The sequence below is a fragment of the Oryctolagus cuniculus genome, chromosome 12 (genome assembly GCF_051225735.1).
Source record: "Oryctolagus cuniculus isolate XC-2025 breed Fujian yellow rabbit chromosome 12, ASM5122573v1, whole genome shotgun sequence".
Classification (NCBI taxonomy): Eukaryota; Metazoa; Chordata; class Mammalia; order Lagomorpha; family Leporidae; genus Oryctolagus; species Oryctolagus cuniculus.
Genome location: NC_142878.1, coordinates 40,020,189 through 40,042,530, shown reverse-complemented (window position 1 = coordinate 40,042,530; position 22,342 = coordinate 40,020,189). Strand labels below are relative to the sequence as shown.

At 39.0% G+C, this 22,342-nt stretch overlaps 1 protein-coding gene across 10 annotated transcripts in view; it reads right to left on the bottom strand.

Moving 5' to 3' along the window:
• The window catches only part of RALGAPA1 (Ral GTPase activating protein catalytic subunit alpha 1), a 265,484-nt gene that overhangs the window by 54,276 nt on the left and 188,866 nt on the right, over positions 1-22,342 (bottom strand). For all 10 annotated transcript variants that reach the window (XM_051822764.3, XM_051822761.3, XM_089309745.1 and 7 more), the window contains 4 exons: positions 20,098-20,959; positions 18,104-18,175; positions 10,981-11,104; positions 4,169-4,324 (listed from right to left, as the gene is read on the bottom strand). In XM_051822764.3, coding sequence (XP_051678724.3) covers positions 4,169-4,324; positions 10,981-11,104; positions 18,104-18,175; positions 20,098-20,959 — 1,214 coding nt within the window. The remainder of the gene's footprint in view (positions 1-4,168; positions 4,325-10,980; positions 11,105-18,103; positions 18,176-20,097; positions 20,960-22,342) is intronic.

Sequence of the window (22,342 nt, the reverse complement as noted above, 5' to 3'; positions counted from 1 at the left end):
TGTTTGCACTTTTAAAAGTTTTGTTTCTGGGCCCTTAAATGTCTGAAATGTCATGTCATGTGACTGTCTCAGTTCTTTCTCTTCACTGGATAACTGAGCAAAATACTAATTCCTTTTTTAAGCACATAAATGGGGCCAGCACTGTGGCATAGTGTGTTAAGCTGCCACTTGCAGTGCCAGAATCCCATATGGGTGCCAGTTTGAGTCCTGGCTGCTCCACTTTCAATCTAGCTCTCTGCTATGCCCAAGTCCTTGGGACCCTGTACCCACGTGGGAGACCTGGAAAAAGTTCCTGGCTCCTGGCTTCGGATCAGCTCCAGTCATTGTAGCCAACTGGGTGTGAACCAGCAGATGGCAGACTTCTCTCTCTTTCTCTGCCTTTCCTTCTCTCTTTGTGTAACTCTTTCAAATAAATAAATAAATAAATATTAAAAAAAAACCATGTAAGTTGCCAACTAATTTTAAATATAGAATTAAAACTAAAACTGTTTCTGTGGTCTGATGTCAGCAAGATGGCACAGTAGGAGCTCCAAGCTCTTGTTCCTCCACAGAAACATTAAAATATGCACAGAAACATTAAAAAAAAACCCACACACTATGGTCTTATATGTAGAAAATGCTAAGATTCCAAGAAAATCTATTAGACCCATTACATGCATTAAGCAAAGTTGCAGGCTACAAATAAAAGTTGTAGGCTAGCGAATAAAAATCATCTGCGTTTCTGTACACTAACAATGAACAATCTGAAATAGAAATTATCAAAACAAATTCATTTACAATAGCATGAAAAAGAATAAAACAGGGATAAATTTAACGAGGCAAAAGAGTTGTATACTGAAAACTGTAAAACAATGTTGAAATAAAGATGGCATAAATAGACATTCTATGTTCATGGATTAGAAGATAATTTTTTTTTCAGATGACAACACTATCTAAAGTGATCAATGCAGTATCATAATAACAACAGTGTCCTCTGCAGAAACAGAAAACCCATCTTTAAATGTGTATGGAGGGGCCAGCGCTGTGACGCAGCAGATTAAAGCCCTGGCCTGAAGTGCTGGCATCCCATATGGGCGCCGGTTCTAGTCCTGGTTGCTCCACTTCCGATACAGCTCTCTGCTATGGCCTGGGAGGGCAGTGGAGGACGGCCCAAGTGCTTGGGCCCCTGCACTTGAATTGGAGACCCAGAAGAAGCTCCTGGCTCCTGGCTTTGGATAGGTGCAGCTCCAGCCGTTGTGGCCTTCTGGGGAGGAATCAGCAGATGGAAGACCTCTCTCTTTCTGTCTCTACCTCTCTCTGTAACGTTGTCTTTCAAATAAATAAATCTTTAAAAAAAAATGTGTATGGAACCTGAGGGGATCTTGAGAACTCAAACAATCTTGAAAAATAACAAAGTTGGAGGACTCACACTTTCTAATTTCAAAACTTACTGCAGGCCGGCGCCGCGGCTCACTAGGCTAATCCTCCGCCTTGCGGCGCCGGCACACTGGGTTCTAGTCCCGGTCGGGGCGCCGGATTCTGTCCCGGTTGCCCCTCTTCCAGGCCAGCTCTCTGCTGTGGCCAGGGAGTGCAGTGGAGGATGGCCCAAGTGCCTGGGCCCTGCACCCCATGGGAGACCAGGAGAAGTACCTGGCTCCTGCCATTGGATCAGTGCGGCGCGCCTGCCACGGTGGCCATTGGAGGGTGAACCAACGGCAAAGGAAGACCTTTCTCTGTCTCTCTCTCTCTCTGTCCACTCTGCCTGTCAAAAACAAACAAACAAACAAACTTACTGCAAAGTTACAGTAATCAAACTTACAGGACTGGCATAAAGATAGACATTTAAACCAAAGAACAGAATAGAATAAATGGTGATGGAAAAACCATATAATCATATGCAAAGAATAAAGCTGGACCTGTAACTCACACACTATATACCAAAATTAATTGAAATGAATCTGGCACCCAAATGTCAGAGCTAGAACTACAAAACTCTTGGGAAAAAATTGTATGGAAACATCTTTATGACACTGGATTTGGTAATGATTTTTGGATTAATCCCAGAAGCAGAGGCAACAAAAGAAAAAATTAATTGAATACCACTAAAATGAAGACTATTGTACATCAAAGGGCATTATCAATTGAGTGAAAAGATGATCCATACATGGAAGAAAATATTGGTAAGTCAGTGTTTGATAAAGGATTAATACCTAGAATATATAAAGAATTCCTAAAATGCTACAAAAATAAGCACATGAAAAGATTTTCAACATCAATAGTCATCAGAACCAGACACAGCTATGGAAGCAATCTCTGCACTTGATATGATGTCATCTAAACAGAAATTCGCAAAACTCAAAGGAGAAATAAAAAGACTGACAAAACCAGAACAGGATATACAAAAACTGTGCACGATTTTAAAAGGTATAAAAGCAAAATTAAATAAACAGGACCATACAAACTAAAAAGCTTCTGCACAACAAAGGAAATCGTCAACCAAATGAAAAGGCAATCTATAAACTGGGAAACAAATTTGTAAAACACGTATCTGAAAAGCAGTTTACATATAAAATTTATAAAGAACTCATAACTCAATAGCAGAAAAAAAAGTCAGATTAAAAATAAAAGGGGGGCAAAGGACCTGCACAGACATTTCTCCAAAACAAACCTATGTACAACAGGAATATTGAAAGGCACTCAACATAATTAATGCTGAAGGAAATGCAAATTAAAGCTACTATGAGGTGTTATCTTATACCTGTTAGGACGGCTACTATCAACAAGATGAGACCATAAATGCTGGTGAGGGTATGTAGAGAAGGGAGATCGTGTACATTTTGGTGAGACTGTAGATCAGAACAGCCAGCATGGAAAACAGTATGGAGATTATAAAGAAATTAAAAATAGAACTACTATATGAAATAGCAATCCCTCCTCTGAATAAATACCCAAAAGAGATGAAATCACTCCCTTGTAGATATCCCTACTCCTATGTTCACTGCAGTATTATTCCCAATAGCCCAGACATGAAAACAACCTGAGCAACTGTCAAAGTGTGAATGGATGAAGAAAACAATGATATACGTAACATATACAAGGTGGAATATTATTCAGCGCTGCAGTGGGCATTTGGCTTAGCAGTTAAGATAACTACAACCCACATCACAGTATCTGGATTTAAATCACACCTCCAGCTCCTGACTCCAGCCTTCTGCTGGTGCAGATCCTGGGAGGCAGCAATAATGGCTTAAGTGATTGGGTTCCTGCCACTCACATGAGACCAAGACTACGTTCCTGGTCCTGGCCTCTGGCACCAGGGCTGTTGTGGGTACTTGGGAGGCAAATCAGCAGATGGGAGGTCTTTTTGTCTTTCTGCCTCTGATAGAAAAAAAAAGTATTACAGAGAGGAGGGGAGAGGAGGGGAAGGGAAGAGAGGAGTGGAGGGAAGTGGAGGGAAGAGGAGAGAGGGGAGAGAGGGGAGAGAGGAGAGAGGAGAGAGAGGAGAGAGAGGAGAGAGAGGGAGAGAGAAAGAAATCCTGCCATGTGCCTTGACATGAGAGGACCTGAAAGACATCATGCTAAAAACGAAATAAGTCAAACATATAAAGAAAGATATTGTATTATCTCTTATATGTAGTCTTTTATGGAAAAAGCACACACATATACACAAACAGATCAAATATAGAGATAGAAAACACAGAAACTGATGGAAGTAGGAGAGAAAAAATTGGGAGATATTAGCTCAAATGATATATACAAAATAACATACATTGGATGAACAAGTCTACAGATAAAATGTATAACACGGGGAAGAGAGTTAACAACATTGTATCGTATTTGGGATTGAGCTGTTTTAGTCACAAAAAAGTATGTGAGATGATATATATGTTCCTTTGCTTCAGTATAGTTATTTAATTCTGTGTGTTTCATAATATCATAACAAACTTCAAACATGCACAATAAAATTTATTATTAAAAAAGAACTATAACCTTCAATCACATCATTGTTCTTTTAGGCAAACATAGTTATATTATACAACAATCTTTTTTTTGAAAATAGCATTGGGTGAAGAGTAAAGTATAATACCCAGAAATATTATTTGGTCAGCCAAATTATATATTTTATGTATGAATTTCCTTAATTACTAGCATTTTAACTCTAAAGTACTTTTTTTCCATCAGTACTCACTTTTTTGGTCAAAGAGTCATCAGAATCAGAAGGCATTCTTGTTGATACATGAAATATTACTTCTACTGTAGAGGTAGCAAAATACGGAGTGGTCAATCCAGTGCTTTTGTTTTTCTGTAGTCCTCCCATAAAACCACAATGGTTTGTTAGATTTACCTAAAAGCAATGAAGAGCAACAACCAGTGCATCAACTAAACAAATCTCAAAATCACTACCAAGACTCCAATTTTTCACTTTATAACAACACTTGGAAACAAAGTATTTTGCATATTATCAATCAGTACTTAATCTAGAATTATCATTATTCATACTAGTATCTTTTCTTAAGTATTTGAGGATCCCTAATTTTTAAGAGTTACTTAGGAAAGAAATCAACTGCTGTGAACTATGCATCTTTTGTTAAACTACTGGATGTCAACAGTAAATTATACACTATGGGGAAGAGCACAAAGGTCAGAAAGCAAAAATCCAATCTGGAAATGATTTGGAGAAAAATCAAAACAGTAATGAGAATGTGATAAAATGATTAAACAGATATGTCATATTTACTCTTAAAACTAGCTTCACAGTCTAGAATTTTTAAAATGCAGAATTTAGCTACACTTTAATTACATTTAACATGCTACAAATTAATCTGCGCTTTTTAAAAAAAAATTTTACTTCCATGGGGCCAATGTTGTGGTGTAGCAAGTTAAGCTCCTGCTTGCAACACTGGCATCCCATATGAATGCTCCTTGAGTTCCAGCGGCTTCCATGTGACTCAGCTCCCTGCTAATGAGCCTGGGAAAATGTCCCTGACACCCCTGTGGGAGATCCAGATGGGGTTCCAGGCTCTTGACTTTGGCCTGACCCAGCCCCTGCCACTGTGGGCATTTGGAGAGTGAAGCAGAAGATCTCCCTTTTTGTCTCCTTCCCTCTAACTCTGTCTTTCAAACAGATAAATATGTCTTGATTATAAATATACTATGTGTTAATATCAGGGCATTGGACTGGATAAATTTGCTGGACTCGTGCAGTACACAGAAGCAATGAACTTGTGTTCACTGTAGAAAATTAGGGAAACATACAATAGAAAAATTAAAAATGAATTGACCCTCTCTGCTCAGAGGAAATCACACACAAGCTTTTAAATAACAAAATCTGAATATCTGATAAAATGAAGAATTACAAGAACAGATATCTGTACCACGTAAACTGAACATATCTCAAATATACTTTCAGTTACTGATCACTGAACACATAAATGATTAATTTTATGCCATTAATGTAAGACTGCCTTAGTTTTTACAAATTATTTCTTTGAATCATTATTACATTCATATAATTAAAAACTCAAAAGTAAAAAAGGTATGAGCACAGTAAAATTCTTCATTCCAAATCTCTAACCTGTTGATTTTCAGTTACCCCCCCCAGAAATTTACATATTCTTCCAAAAGTATTCTCTGCATATACAAGATAAATTCCTGTATGACACAGCGTGTTTATACAATATTCCATATATCTTGCCTTTATTTGCTCCTTTTTGTTTTCATGGCTTTGTAGAAGTCCATTTTATGTATGTACCAATTTAACTAGTCCTCTACTTGAATATTTAGGCTGTTTCCAATTTTTTACTATTATTACAATCAATGCTGCAGTAAATAACATTGATCACATATCATGATTTATTTGTGAACAGTTAAAAGTGAAACTTTAAGCCAAAGGAACTGTGCACTTCTAATTCTGAAATACTATACCATTTGACACCAACAGAATATGGAGTGGCATTTGGCCTAGTGGTTAAGATGCCTCTGTGATGGGATTTGAGTTCCAGCTTTCTGATAATGTGTACCTTGGAAGGCAGTAAGTGATGGCTGAAATAGTTGGGTAACTGCCAGCACCCATGTGGGAGACCTGAATTGAGTTCCCAGCTCCCTGCTTCAGCCTGGCACAGCCTCAGCTGTTGCAGGCATGACTCCTCCTCCCCCTGTCCTTGCCTTTCAACAAATTATCACCACATCAACCCCCTCCCCCTCCTAGAAAAGAAAACAAAAAAGTGCATGAGAATACCTGTTTATTTCCCTCACACTTTAAATAAAATAACTTAATGATATTTGCTAATATAATGGGTGAAAAATAGTATGTCAGTGTAGATATCTTTGTTTTGGTAAGAAAGTGTTTGTTTGTTTGTTTGTTTGTTTTTGACAGGCAGAGTGGATAGTGAGAGAGAGAGACAGAAAGGTCTTCCTTTTTTTGCTGTTGGTTCACCCTCCAATGGCCGCCGCGGCTAGCGCGCTGGGGCCGGCGCACCGCAGCTGGCGCACCACGCAGATCCGAAGGCAGGAGCCAGGTGCTACTCCAGGTCTCCCATGGGGTGAAGGGCCCAAGCACTTGGGCCATCCTCCACTGCCTTCCTGGGCCACAGCAGAGAGCTGGCCTGGAAGAGGGGCAACTAGGAAAGAATCTGGCGCCCCGACTGGGACTAGAACCCGGTGTGCCGGTGCTGCTAGGTGGAGGATTCGCCTATTGAGCCGTGGCATTGGCAGAAAGTTATTTTTAAGTCAACTCTCAATTTTCTGATTAAAGGATAAAATATCAATTTGGTATCCCTCTGTTCTTAACACTTTCGTAACACTCGCTGATCTGCTTTTCAAACATATGGAAATAATTACAGATTCACGTGAAGACATAAAATAATTTTTAAAATCCCAGGTGCTCTTCACTAGAATTCTTGCAAGCAAACTGTATCACAATCAATACAATGACACTGATAAGGTTAAGAAACAGATTATCAGACTCTCCTTCTCACCCCACCTACTCTTTAATTACTGGCAGTCACCATCTCTTATCTACTTCTATAACTGCTATTTCCATGTTATATAAGTGGAAATAAAAAGTGTGTAACCTTTCCCAGTATTTGGAGATTTCTTATTTTTTTGTTAATGATTTCAATTTTTGATCCTACTGTGGCTGGAAAACATATGATAGGATTATAATGCTTTTAAATTTGTTGGGAGTGGATATGGGCATTTAGACTAGTGGTTAAGACATTTCCATTCCACAGTGAAGTACCTGGGTTCTATACCTGGCTTCAGCTCCTGACTTCAGCTTCTAACCCTGTAAGGCAGTGGTGATGGCAAGTTATTGAGTTCCTGCCACCCATATAGGAGAAGGAGATTGCATTCCTGTTTTACTGCTTGTGCCCCAGCCCAGCCCTGCCCGTTGTAGGCACATAGAGAGTGAAACAGCAGATGAGAACCACCTCCGTGTGTCTATCTGCTCTCAAATAAATAACTAAATAAATTAGTTGAGGCTTGTTTTATAATAAAGCCCAGCTCTGGTCTGCTGGGTATGGATAAGGTTTGAATGTCTTCAACTGCAGGGAGTTTGGTTCTCAGTGTGATACCGTTAACAGGTGGTAAGATCTTTTTTGGGCCCAGTCTGAAGACATTACCAGCCTTTCCTCTCTCTCTGGCTTCTTGCCTTGTGGTATGATTTCTTATGCAATCTAGCCATGATGCTGCCATGAGATGGTGCAGCCAGGAGGTAGGTGGTGCCCTCACATGAGTTGACCCCATGCTGTTTGGACAGTCAGATACAGAACTGTCAACTAAATAAAACCTCTTTTGTGTAGACATTACCCAGCCCCTGGTGTTTTGTCATAGCAAACGGTCTAATATAGATACCTTAGTTATGTACCTTCATCTTTCCCATTTGTAATATAACTGTCACAAATATTTCCTTTTAATATATTTAGAAACATATCAAATAGTGCTATAATTTTTGTTCCAATTGTTAAGCACAATTAAGAAAACTCAAAAGGAGAAAGAAAGTCTAGTGTATTTACCCATATTTTTTCTTGCCATGCTCTCACTTCCTGATGATTCTAAGTTTCTTCTCTTATCATTTCCTTTTTTTTTTTTTTTTTTGACAGGCAGAGTGGACAGTGAGAGAGAGAGACAGAGAGAAAGGTCTTCCTTTGCCCTTGGTTCACCCTCCAATGGCCGCTGCGGCCAGCAGCGCTAGGGCCAGCATACCGCGCTGATCCGAAGGCAGGAGCCAGGTACTTCTCCTGGTCTCCCGTGGGGTGCAGGGCCCAAGCACTTGGGCCATCCTCCACTGCACTCCCTGGCCACAGCAGAGAGCTGGCCTGGAAGAGGGGCAACCGGGACAGAATCCGGCGCCCCGACCGGGACTAGAACCCGGTGTGCCGGCGCCGCTAGGCGGAGGATTAGCCTAGTGAGCCGCAGCGCCGGCAGTGTTATCATTTCCTTTCTACAGCATTTCTTTCAGTGGTTCTTTTTAGGATAAGTCTGCTGATAACAAGTTCTCTATGTTTTCCTTCATCTGAGAATGTTTTGAAGTATATTCCTGAATGATAATTTCACTGGCCATAGGATTTTAGGTTGATAGCTCTTTTCTTTAAGCACTTGAAACATATTATGCCACTTCTTCTGCCCTTCCACCCCATCATCACACTTATAAAGATAAATCTGCTATCAATTCTAATTGTTTTCCCTCTACAGAGAAGGGACACTTTTTCTCTGGAGGCTTTCAAGATTTCTTTTTTTTTTTATTTTATTTTATTTTTTTTAGTTTCCAGAAATTAAATTATGATGTGTCTACGTGAAGTGAAATAAACCAATCATAGAAAGCCAAGTAATAAATGCCTGTATGACCTCACTTATACGTGGCATTTTAAAAAGTCCATCTCATGGTGGTTAGGAGTGTAATGGTACTTGTAATGGGGAGAGTCACAGGAACCAAGAAACAGTTATATAGAAATAAATTCTGGTGCTCTATTGCACAGTAGCGTGACTTGAGATAACAATAATGTAGTATTTATTTTTCTTTAAAAACTCCAAAAGCTCAAAGGATTTTGAATATTTTCACAACAAAGAAACTATAAATGTTCAAATTAGCTAAGTATACCCTAACTGGACATTACAAAATGTATTCACGCTATGGAAACATCATATGGAAACCCACAGATATGTACAAGGTTCATGTTATCAATGAAAAAATGTTAAAGTTACCTATAAAATTTTTTGATAGGTCTTAGTGTAGATTTCTTGTGGTTTGTCCTGTTGGGGTTCCATTCAGCTTCTTCAATCTATAGCTTTGTCTCTTTCCACATTTGCGAAGTTTCTAGCCATTATTCCTCAAATTGTCTTTGACCCTCTCAGATTCAGCCTCTTTCTCCTTTCAGGGACTCAGATCCAAAAATGCTAAGTCTTCTGTTACAGGCATATAGGTCCCTGATGCTCTGTTCATGATTTTTAAGTCGATTTTATCTCTACTATTCAGCTTAATTTCTATAGTCGCAAAGGATATAATTTCCAGTGTTGTATGTTATATAAAAATGTGCTTTATATTTTCACTGGGGTTGGGGTGGCACGGCAGATTAAGCTGCAGCCTGCAACATTGGCAACCCATATGGGTGCTGGTTAGAGACCCAACTGCACCGCTTCCAATCCAGCTCCCTGCTAATATGCCTGGGAAAGCAGTGGAAGATGGAACACATGCTTGGACGTCTGCAGCCATGTAGGGGATCTGGGAGAATGTCAGGGACCTGGCTTTGGCTTGGCTCAGCCCCAGCTGTTGGGGCATTTGGGGAGTGAACCAGTGGATGGAAGATCTCTCTCTCCCCCTGCCCGTAACTCTGCTTTTCAAATAATACTTTTAAAAATCTAAATAGGCTGGCGCCGCAGCTCACTGGGCTAATCATCCGCCTTGCGGCTCCAGCACACCAGGTTCTAGTCCCGGTCGGGGTGCCGGATTCTGTCCCAGTTGCCCCTCTTCCAGGCCAGCTCTCTGCTGTGGCCAGGGAGTGCAGTGGAGGATGGCCCAAGTCCTTGGGCCCTGCACCCCATGGGAGACCAGGATAAGTACCTGGCTCCTGCCTTCGGATCAGCGCGGTGCGCAGGCAGCAGCGCGCCGGCCACGGTGGCCATTGGAGGGTGAACCAAGGGCAAAGGAAGACCTTTCTCTCTGTCTCTCTCTCTCACTGTCCCCTCTGCCTGTCAAAAAAAAAATCTAAATAATAAATAAATATATTTTCATGAAACTCTCAGAGCTACATGTTTGTCTGAATCAATAAATACAAAGTTTCTATCATTAATGACAAATCAATTAGCCACATCAGACTGACTTTCTGTTGGAACAAGTTTAACATTTCATTTTTCTTTTCAAATAAACATAATATAAACTCCTGTGGCAAATATCCAGCTTCTGAGTTATAATTCTAAGACAGTTATGGTACAGAAGCTTGACATGAGGTGGTTGCCAGGATGATACAGAGTAAACACCTTTCAATATTTCTTACTTTGCTGTTAGAGACTCTTAGGAACACACACTTGAACTGTTTCTTTGTTGGTGCCAAACCCCTCTGGGACAACACAGGATTTGTGGTAGGTTGCAAAGTAGAACAAAACAGTAGAGGTAAGAGACTGAAGATAGTTGCTGTGGTATTTGTTTTAGTAAATTTGAGAATCTGGAAACTCATTTCCTCAAAACCAAGCATGTTGACAAGATGCCTCTGGAAAGCCTTTGTGCAGCTGTGAGGTCTTAGTCTGAAGACTCCCAGTATAGTGGTCACAAACTGTAAGGAACATCTACAGCTTCTAAACTTCTGAGTGCTATGCTCTGACAATATATCGTCTCATCAAACAGTCATCACCTATCCCGTCAAAGACCCCATCTGCAGAGCTGTAAGGCACAGAGAGTAATAAGCCCATTGTTAAGCTGCTGTAGCTTCTAAAATAAGCTAGAAAAATAAATAACCCTCACGTCCAAATACAAATAAAATATATGGTATAATTTAAGAACAATACCTCCCAACCAAGACCAGCTACAAAATCTTCATATGCTTGACTTCCTCCTGTATTGGTAAGAATGGAGTGTTTGTCTTCTTGTCCTTCAGCAACATAAAATACTGCAATTTTGTGTGTCTCTCTGCTGTAAAACAAAAGATTACAGCCTTCATTTGCTATTAGGTTCTATAAACAAAGTATGTGGCAAAAGCATGTGAAAAAGATCTTATAGTGACAAAACTGTCATAATTAAAAGAAAGGCATGCAAAAAAAGAACAACAACAAAAAAGAATGGCACGATGACTTCTGACCAGAAAACCAGAGAAACTTAAAGGAGAAGGTAACACCGAGTTATGTGAAAGTAAGAACGAAGTGACAGATACAAACAAGGAGTATTAGGAAAGGGCACATAGGTATGAACACACGAAGCATCTGAAGGATTGTCTGGTGTGCAATGTGGCTGCATCCGAGAGTTAAAGGGTCTGTGTTTTAGATAAAAATAGGGGATGGAGATGAGAGAGAAATGATGTATGCCTTCAAAGTACTTAAAATACAGAAGATGAAACATATAAACAAGTGTAAAAGTACATGATGCAACTGCCAAGTACTGAGTACTTACTTTTAGTTCTGTATAAATTCAGAAGTGTTCATAAAAGCAAATTCTTAGAAATTTGGTTTCAAAGCTAATTAAAACAATACTACACGTGGTCTGGGTTTAACAAAACATAGGTTAACAAACTACTACTGGAAGTAAAGTTTTAGAAATTAAAAAAAAAAAACACAAGCAATAATAAGGAAATAAACATTGAAATAATTTTAAAAGTTAAACCTTACAACCAGATTCTCCCACACAGCTTAAGGAACTTGCCAAATCATGAGTATGTATTTCATTGTCAGCAACGAAGATGTTTTAGGAGCTTTCAGAAATCAATGTTTTACTTTATATGGTAAATACATAAGCAAATTTCAGAGTACCTGATATATCATTAGGATAATATACTGTAAACAGTAAAACATAATTTGGGTAGGGGGAGATTTTCAGAACCACAGACTAAGGATCCAGGTGGCCTCTCTCCCAAGTGAAATGCAATGTAACTGTTAAAAATTATTTTTGTTTCTAATTTAAAGTCTCTTATTTTCCCAAAGGCCTATAGCAAATAGGAAACATGTATTGAAGATAACCTGCTAAAACTTGCTAAGAACAGTTTTTTTTTTTAATTTTTATTTTTTTAAATAAAAAAGCCCATGAGAGCATTTCAGGCATGGAAAGCCAAGACACTCTGGCAAAACAAAACAAAACAAAAACAAAAACAAAAAAACAAACAAAAAAAAAACTAAATGAATGAAAGATCTCTGTGAGTGAGATCCCAGTGGAAAGAACGGGCCATCAAAGAAGGAGGTACCTTTCTCTGAAGGGAGGAGAGAACTTCCACTTTGACTATGACCTTGTCTAAATAAGATCGGAGTTGGCAAACTCAAGAGGCTTCCATAGCCTTGGCAACTCATGACAAGAGCCTCGGGTGATTACTGATGCCATAAATAAAGAGTGTCAACTGTTAAATCAACAACAGGAGTCACTGTGCACTTACTCCCCATGTAGGAGCTCTGTCCTTAATGTGTTGTACTATGTGAATTAACAGTATAACTAGTACTCAAACAGTGCTTTATACTTTGTGTTTCTGTGTGGGTGCAAACTGTTGAAATCTTTATTTAGTATATACTAAATTGATCTTCTGTATATAAAGATAATTGAAAATGAATCTTGATGTGAATGGGATGGGAGAGGGAGCAGGAGATGGGATGGTTGCGGGTGGGAAGGAGGTTATGGGGGGAAAAAGCCACTGTAATCCAAAAGTTGTACTTTGGAAATTTATATTTATTAAATAAAAGTTAAAAAAAAGAAACTACTGGCCTCAATCCCAAAGATCAAGTTTTGCTATAACTGACTAGAAAGTATAAGAATATTTTGAAGTTTTGAAAAGTAGTGTCTTTAATTAAATATTAATTATAATCTAGTGATTCTAAAAAAATTAATTTCTAATAAATCTAACACAGTGAGAAGTAAAAAGAAAAAACAAGACTTATATACAGAAAAATTATCTAGTATTAGTAATCTAGTGATCTTATTAAAATACTATTTAGTTAAGAAATCATACTATATGAAAACTTAATATATGCTGAAAAGAATTTTGCTAACATTTAACATGTTTTGCTTATAAAGACTTTCAGAATGGATGTGAGGGCGATCTGGCTGCGACATCTGTCACCCCATTGATCACCAGGGTTGATTCGACTGATCTGGCTGGCTAGGCGGGTGTCCCCTTCCTCCCTCACCGCTCCATGTGCGTCCCTCCCGAAGCTGCGCGCTCGGTCGAAGAGGACGACCTTCCACACTAGAGGAGGACCGGTCTTTGGTCAAGTTTATACGAGTAGCTGCGCTCCCCTGCTAGAACCTCCAAACAAGCTCTCAAGACTTTCAGAAGACAGGCTACTTCTTTAGCATGATAAAAACTGCTGTTTTAAACCAACAAATAGTATCCTCCATAATGAAACAGAAGAGCTATTTCCAATAAAATCAGGCAAGACAAGGATTCTCACTGTTACTATACTATATTTACCACCATGTTGCTGGTGCTAGCCAGTGCAAAAGACTCAACAGAAGCAAAATATAGAAAAATAGCAAAAATAGGCATAATTACTGAAAAGGAGATTATCTGCAGATAATGATTATGGACCTAAACAAACCATGAGATAATTATATAATGTTTAAAATAAGTAAGAATTCAACAAAGTGTTTGGATATAAGATAAATACTAAAATAGAAAAGCACAGGAGATATAGAGGGGGTAAAATCTCATTTAGGATAGAAAAAAAGTAATAAAACACCTAGGAACATTCATACAGGTAATATCTGTTTCTCAGAATAGATGAAAAACATACCATGATCAAGAATGGAGAAAATGATAATTTTAACAGTGCCTATTCCCCCCATATGAAATTTTTGTTTTATATTAAAGATTTGTTTATTTATTTATTTATTTGAAAGCAGAGATACAGAGAAAGGAGGAGACAGATCTTCTGTTGCTTTCCTGGGTACGTTAGTAGAGAGCTGGATGCGAAGTATAATAGCCAGGACTTGAACCCACATCCATATGGGATGCTGGCATTGCAGGCAGAGTTCTTTGCCACAGTACTGGTTCCCCATATGACTTTTTTTTTTTAAATTGTTTATTTATTTGGAAGGCAGAGTTACAGAGAGAGAAGAGAGAAGAGAGTGAGGAGAGAGGGAGAGGGGGAGAGAGTAAGCAAGCTTCCATCCACTGGTTGATTCCCCAAATGGCCACAATGGCTAGGGCTGGGCCAGGCCAAAGCCAGGAGCCAGGAGCTTCACCTGTGTCTCTCATGTGGGTGTAGGGGCCCAAGGACTTGGGCTGCCTTCCCATTAGCTTTCCAAGGCCATTAGCAGGGAGCTGTATCCAAAGTGGAGCAGCTAGGACACGACCCGGCACTCATATGGAATGCTGGTGTCAGAGGTGGCAGTTTAACCAGCTATGGCACAACGTCAGCCCCCAATATGAGATTTTTATTGAAAATCCAATTAAAATATTTGTGAGGCTTTTTCCCCCTCTGGAAAACAACAGCATAACTCTAATATGTACTTGGGAAGAATAAACAGGTGACACTGTTGAAGAAAAAAAAAAAAACAAACTCATGTATATATGCCAGAGTGGGATAAGGAAGAAGACTGGACCTATCAGATATTAAAATATAAAGGTATAATAAATTAAACAAGGTAACATTTCACAAAAGGATAGACCCATCAACAGAAATAGTTTGAAGCAGACAGATTAATATTTGATAAGAGAAACACCAAATCAACGGGAGAGGTATGGAATATTCAACAAATCAGACTATTTTCCAACATTCAACTAGTTCTGATACTCATTCCAAAACTCAAAATGTATCCCAGAAGGCATAAAGGAATAAATTATCTCCTCAACCAAATAAACATCTAGAAGGAAACACAATACAGCGTTAAACTGATTTCAAGGGGCTGGCGTTGTGGTACAGCGGGTTAATGCCCTGGCCTGGAGCACCGGCATCCCATATGGGCACCGGTTCGAGACCTGGCTGCTCTACTTCCCATCCAGCTCCCTGCTATGGCTGGGAAAGCAGTGGAAGATGGCCTGAGTCCTTGGGCCACTGTACCCGCGTGGGAGACCCAGAAGAGGCTCCTGGACCCTGGCTTCAGATCGGCGCAGCTCTGATCATGGAGGCCAATTGGGGAGTGAACCATCAGATGGAGGACCTCTCTCTCTCTGCCTCTCCTCTCTCTGTGTAACGCTTTCAAATAAATAAATAAATAAATCTTTTTTTTTTAAAAAATAAACTGATTTCAAGACAGAACTCCGTAAGCACAACAAACAAGAAAATGCAAAGAAAAAAAAGGGAAATGACTATTTTTATATAATCTGAAGGTATTTAAAACCAAAAGATAAACAACTAATCAGGGAAACTCTCGCAAATATAAGGATACTTCAAAATGTTCAAGGAAAATGTGTATTATGAAAACACAATGCAAGAATTACAGTCAAGGTGTCCATCATCAGATGAATGGATAAAGAAAATGTGGTGTATACACACAGTGGAATATTATTCTGCCATAAATAGGATTAAATTCTGTCAATAAGACAGATACTACACTATATTCCTAAAGTTGTACCTATGAAAAAATGCATTCATTAAGTAAAAACTTAAAAAAAAGACAAATACTGAATGTTCTCCCTCCTATGTGGAAGCTTAAAAAAAAACACTCAATGTGAACAAAGAATGTGACTGCTAGAGACTAAGAGGACTAGAAGTAGTATTAATAATGAGTACTGAATCAGTTTTATTGAGGAACTAAATTTCTAGTGTTACACAGCATAGTGAGGAGATTGTTCACAATAACCAAGTAAACATCCTATGAACAAAGCTCCAAGCCTCCAATCATAAAGTAAGGTCAAAGAAGGGGAAATGCTGATTTTCCAGTCTTGATCAGTACATACTGTATTCATATATTGAAATTTCACACTGTAGCCCACAAATAATTAAAATTAGTCAATTTTTTTTAAGATTAAGAAAAATGTGATTAATATCTTCTGCTGGCCAGGCTGAAGTTATATAGGGTTCTTACACAATGTTAGTGGAATTATAAATTATCACTTAAAGTAGTCATTTTGTAAAATATATGGCCCAAAAATACTTTATGTTTTGGCTCAATAATTCTATAGCTAGGAATCTATCCAAGGCTAAGAAATAAAAAACAATGTAGTGGCTGGCATCATGGCACAGTAGGTTAATTCTCCACCTGTGGCGCTGGCATCCCACATGGGTGCCAGTTCTAGTCCCGGCTGCCCTTCTTCCAGTCTAGCTTTCTGCTATGGCCTGGGAAAGCAGTGGAAGATTGCCCAGGTGCTTGGGCCCCTGCACCCATGTGGGAGACAGGGAAGAAGCTCCTGGCTTCAGACAGACACAGCTCTGGCCATTGTGGCAATTTGGGGAGTGAACCAGCGGAAGGAAGACCTTTCTCTCTGTCTCTTCCTCTCATTGTCTGTGACTCTACATCTCAAATAAATAAATAAAATCTTTAGGAAAAAAAAAAAAAGAAAAACAATGTAAATGTCCAATAATCACAGAATGTGGCAACCTGAAAGGTTATTTTTGAAAAATATCTAAATGAGGAATATGTTTACAATACAGAATAAAGCAAAAAAAAATTCGTTGAGTCCAGTTTTGTAAAAAATATGTCCATTAAAAAGGAGAGACTGAAAATAAATACGTTAGCAATAATGTTACAAAATATATGGATTATTTTCTGTTTTAGGTTTTTTGTAATAAGCAAAAACAATTAAGTAATTTTGAAAAGGTCATTTCAAAGGAAGCTAAAAAGCATCAAAATAAAAACCAGTTAGGAACTACAGGAGGTGAATAAAGATTTTATTTGTCCATAAATTTGATCTTAAGAGGCATGAGAGGCCGCCGCCGTGGCTCACTAGGCTAATCCTCTGCCTTGCGGCGCCGGCACACCAGGTTCTAGTCCTGGTCGGGGCGCCGGATTCTGTCCCGGTTGCCCCTCTTCCAGGCCAGCTCTCTGCTGTGGCCAGGGAGTGCAGTGGAGGATGGCCCAAGTCCTTGGGCCCTGCACCGCATGGGAGACCAGGATAAGTACCTGGCTCCTGCCATTGGATTAGCGCAGTGCGCTGGCCGCAGCGCGCCGGCCGCGGCGGCCATTGGAGGGTGAATCAACGGCAAAGGAAGACCTTTCTCTCTGTCTCTCTCACTGTCCACTCTGTCTGTCCAAAAATAAATAAATAAATATAAAAAAAAAGAGGCATGAGAGAGGAAAAGCTTGAAAGATAGTGACTGAGGCAAATTATTTTTCTGTTGTGTTTTAATGTAGACAACAAACATGTGTATGGTAAGAGGACTTAAGCAGAAAAACAAGATAAAGAGAATAACTTTTTGAAGAATATCTTAATGCCGCTAGATGAGGTAGAAAGCACAAGGATATACAGGGGAAAAAAAACAACATTTCTGAAATGAAGGTAAGCAAGATAAGATGGCTGAACACAGAAATTTTCCTTTAATATTTAAAAAGATTTATTTACTTTTTACTTATTTTGAAAGGCAGAGTGCTAGTGAGAGAGAGGGACAGAAATTTAAAGAAGGGAAGATCCAGAGGCAGTTAAGGTGGGACAGGCCAACATCATCTCATCCACTTTGCATTCCTGCAGAACAACGATGTGACAGTGGAAGGTTTGTTTCAAAGTGGCTACCTAATGCGCCAGAATCACTAGATTTAATCAGAGCTGCAACTATTGTTTGTATATGTGTGGGAAAAACAAAGGATATTTTACAGGTTCAGTTATTTTTTTGTGGTCTAGAAGATGATTATGAAATTCATGAAAAAAGTGTAAACAATTCAAAGATACCAAACCTCTTAATGCAATCTTAACTTTTTCTTTAATTTCTTATTCCAAAGATTTCTTAGTTTCTGCTCAGAAAGTTATAAATCAACAATGCATTATTTTTCATATTATTCAAAAGAAAGAAACAGCGAAGAGCTGCTAGTTACAGATATGAGGGTTTTCCGACAACTTACCACTGCCTTGAATCCAGGTTTCTAAGTTCTCTAAGTAGCTTTTCATTTTTCTTCAGGAGATGAAAACTCCTCCTAAATAGAGAGATTTATAAACATTGTCATCCCCTTCGCAGTGAATGACATGACAGTCCTGGTAAAACTCTCCACTCTACTCATGCAACTTTTAAACTTTTCTTGCCTTTTCATATTTTTAACAAAGGAGAACAGACCCTAAAAAAATGTAGAGAATGTATGTCATTATTTCTACCAGGCCCTGTGTACTTCAGCTAGCAGAGCACATCTGCTGGCCTCTTTGATCCTCCCTGCAGATGTGAGCTTCCCAAACTTAGTCCAGAGAAATGGATAAAAGCACTTGTAAGTTCCTCCTTAAGAGTTTCAGAAAAATATGTGATAAAGTTGTACCACATGAGAAATAAACTATTTACGAAATCTAAATCATCACAACTAAGCAGGTGCAATTAAGATGGAATTTGTTTTCATCCTTATTTTATACTATATGTACATTTATATTTTGAAGCAGTATCTAAATTTATCAAATATCTTTTATGGGTGCTAGAAATATATAAGCTACATTGATGAAATCAATGCTTTAATATTTTTCTCAAGAGACAACACATTACAACCATATCACAGATAAAGAGTAGAACACATTTATCCTATAGTTGACTGGCATTTACCTGTAGTTGGACATACCGTAAGGCGAACTGTATTCCTGACTTTCCCATAAAATAGAGGATATTCCCCCCCCCCTTTTTTTTTTGCCAGGTAGAGTTAGACAGTGTGAGAGAGAGACAGAGAGAGTTAGAGACAGTAAGAGAGAGACAGAAAGAAAGGTCTTCCTTCCGTTGGTTCATTCCCCTAATGGCCGCTATGGCCGGTGCTGCGCCGATCCGAAGCCAGGAGCCAGGTGCTTCTCCTGGTCTCCCATGCGGGTGCAGAGACCCAAGCACTTGGGCCATCCTCCACTGCCTTCCCAGGCCACAGCAGAGAGCTGGACTAGAAGAGGAGCAACCGGGACTAGTACCCAGTGCCCCAACCGGGACTAGGGACTAGAACCCGGGGTGCCGGCGCCGCAGGCAAAGGATTAGCCAAGTGAGCCACAGTGCCAGCCAAGATATTCCTTTCTAATAAAGGGAAGGGTTTAAATCAAGTATAAATATAAACACTAAGCAAGTCAGCAGAACTCCATTTCAATGCTTCACATGCATTTGAATTATTTTAGAATTTGTCTAGTGGCATCTGAGCTTCCCGTGCTACCATATATTTTATTAATAATTCTGCTTCCATTTTTGTACAGCTTTTCATAACACAGCAATTAAAAACTAAATTTACTCATATACGAACAATGGTGTACATTAGAATCCAATATTGTCTTTTATGTACATTACTTAATTCTCATGGCTATGTGAGGTGGAATTATTCTCAATTTGTAGACTGACTACAGCATGATGCTCAAGGGTTAAGTGACTCAAAGTGATTCCTAGGTTTTCTAACTATAATATTCTTTTCATTTAACTCCTACCTAATTTATTTGAATACTTCATGTGTTTATCTTAAGTTTTTAATAAGATATTGTAATATGCATCATAAAAAAAAGTGAAAAAAAATCCAGATTCCTTTCTTGACTTGCTCCTGAACTGAGTTAACTTGCCTTATTCAAATCAGAAATAAGTATATTGTGCTTCTTCTAAAAATAGACTGTTAGGTTGGTATGAAGGTTGGAAAAATAAATTTTTTTCCAGTCATATGAGTACAATTTCTAAATCAAACACTTCCAATATTCATTTTGAAAATGTTAATAATTTCATGGATTACATTATCTTTTATTACTGTTAATTCCTGGTACTAGTGGTCTCAAAACAATGTGCCTACTGGTCAAGGAATTAATCGGTAGATTAAAAGTTAGTGCAAATAAGAACGGATAGATAATTCTTCATTAGATGAGTAAGACAAACTTTTCTTTAAAAAAATAAAAATCTCTCCTTTGTTCTTACCGTTTGTCCCAGGAATTCATTCCCAATATACTAAGAAGCAATCGGCAGTAATAAAATGCTGACTGAGGTTTTTGAGGTATTGGTTCATCTTGTTCCATGGCTTTCATGTTTAAGTCATTAAAGTGCTTCTCAACAAATTCTTTTTCCTCTGTATGTTGCTTAAGGATGGCATTAATTACATCATTTTCCTGTTTTTCAGAAATGCACACAGGTTGTGGAGCAGGAATATTAAGTGAGATCCCAGTTCTCTGTAAGCATTCAGGACTAGTAACACCTAAATACTGCAAAAGCTCATCAAGAACATCTTCTTCATCTCTTATTGTATCCCAAGTTGGGACAGTTTCTCTAAATCGTTTAAACTGGACAGAAAGTTCATCTTTTACTGTTACGTCTTCTAAGCATTCATTAGATGCAGAAGGCTCTTCAGGCTTCTCTTGGTGAGACAATGAAAGTATAAAAGATGTAGGTTCTGACAAGCCACTTACAGGAGGCGGGCCATACAGGATAGCGGAATCCCATGAATATTTTCCAGAGAGATCACGTACTATGATTCTGACATTTGAGTTGGCAGATGCGAGGCCAGCAGATAAACCCCCTCCAGGCATACTCTCTTCTGATCTGATCTGGATACAGGATACTAAAGTTGTATTGTTCAATACAAAGAACTGGATGTTTGGACTCTCAAAAAGTTCCGGAGACAGTTCAGTACTTTCACTGTAATGATTGTCATGATTTTCACACACCTGACTTGTTAACATAGCAGGACCACCACTCATTGGATAATGGCCCAAGTGATTCACCAGATGCGTAATAACAGTGCGGGCTGCTATAGAGATTAATCCTTGCTGCATTTGAGTTTTCACTGAAAATAAAAAGAAAAATACATAAATGAGTGAGAATACTACAGCTTCCTAGGAAGTCATCTGACACTGAAATGTTAGACATACATAGGGAGTTCATCACATTGTTAAAAACACAAGTATTTGAGGAAATAGTAATATTTCCAATTTAGATTCTGTATTTCAGGAATCATGGTAAAGAGGGAAGAAAACTGTTTTGTGATTAAGTTTCATCTGATAAGGTAGCCTTTTTGGGAGATTTTTACTAATGAATCCAGAATTTAAAATAAAGCCTTTACATGTAAATCACTTCTGAATGGTTAAAATCTTATAAATCAGGGAGGGCATTTGGCCTGTGAAGATACCAGCTGGGACACTGGCATACTGTTCCAGAGTGACTGGATTCAAGTCCTGACTCCACTTCCAATTCCAGCTTCCTGCTAATGCATACCCTGGGAGGCAGCATGGGGAAACGTAAGTAGCTGAATCCCTGCCACCCATACGGGAGACCTGCACTGGGTTCCTGGCTCCTGGCTTTGGCCCAACCCAGCCTTGGCCACTGTGGGCATTTGGGGAGTGAACCAGCAGATGGGAACTGTGTTTTGTCTATCAGTCTCTATTTTTCTGCCTCTCAAGTTAAAAAAATATTAAGTCTTATAAATCAAACCATTGAAATTACAGATTAAAAAGCCAATGAAATCTACCCAACTGTTAAGTCTCTTACATCAAGGAAGATGCTAGATTCAGAAAGACAGTTTGCAGCACACCTTAAATGTCATTTAATTCTGACTTTTACTGAGGATATGAAAGTGTTTCTGGGAAAGGGATATTCTAATGAAGCTTAAGGAGTCAGAATCAATTTAAACAGCAAGTCAATATAGGTAGCATATGCCAAGTAAGATGTAAAGGAAAAACTATTTGATGGACCTTCTTATATTATCTGAGGTATTCTTCCAGATCAAGGTGGTCTATTGTAACAGCAAGAGATCTTTCCCAGGGGCTGGCGCTGTGGCGCAGCAGGTTAACACCCTGGCCTGAAGCGCTGACATCCCATATGGGTGCCGGTTCTAGTCCCGGCTGCCCCACTTCTGATCCAGCTCTCTGCTATGGCCTGAAAAAGCAGTGGAAGATGGCCCGAGTCCTTGGGCCCCTGCACCTGCGTGGGTTCAGATTGGCGCAGCTCTGGCCGTTGCAGACATCTGGGGAGTGAACCTTTGGATGGAAGACCTCTCTCTCTCTGCCTCTCCTCTCTGTGTAACTATGACTTTCAAATAAATAAATCAATCTTAAAAAAAAAAAAAAGAAATCTTTTCCATTCTTAAGTACATCAGAAGAGTGAATAATCAAGAAGCATACTGACAAGAATAATTTAACAGGGGCCAGCACTGTGGCATGTGGGTTAAGCT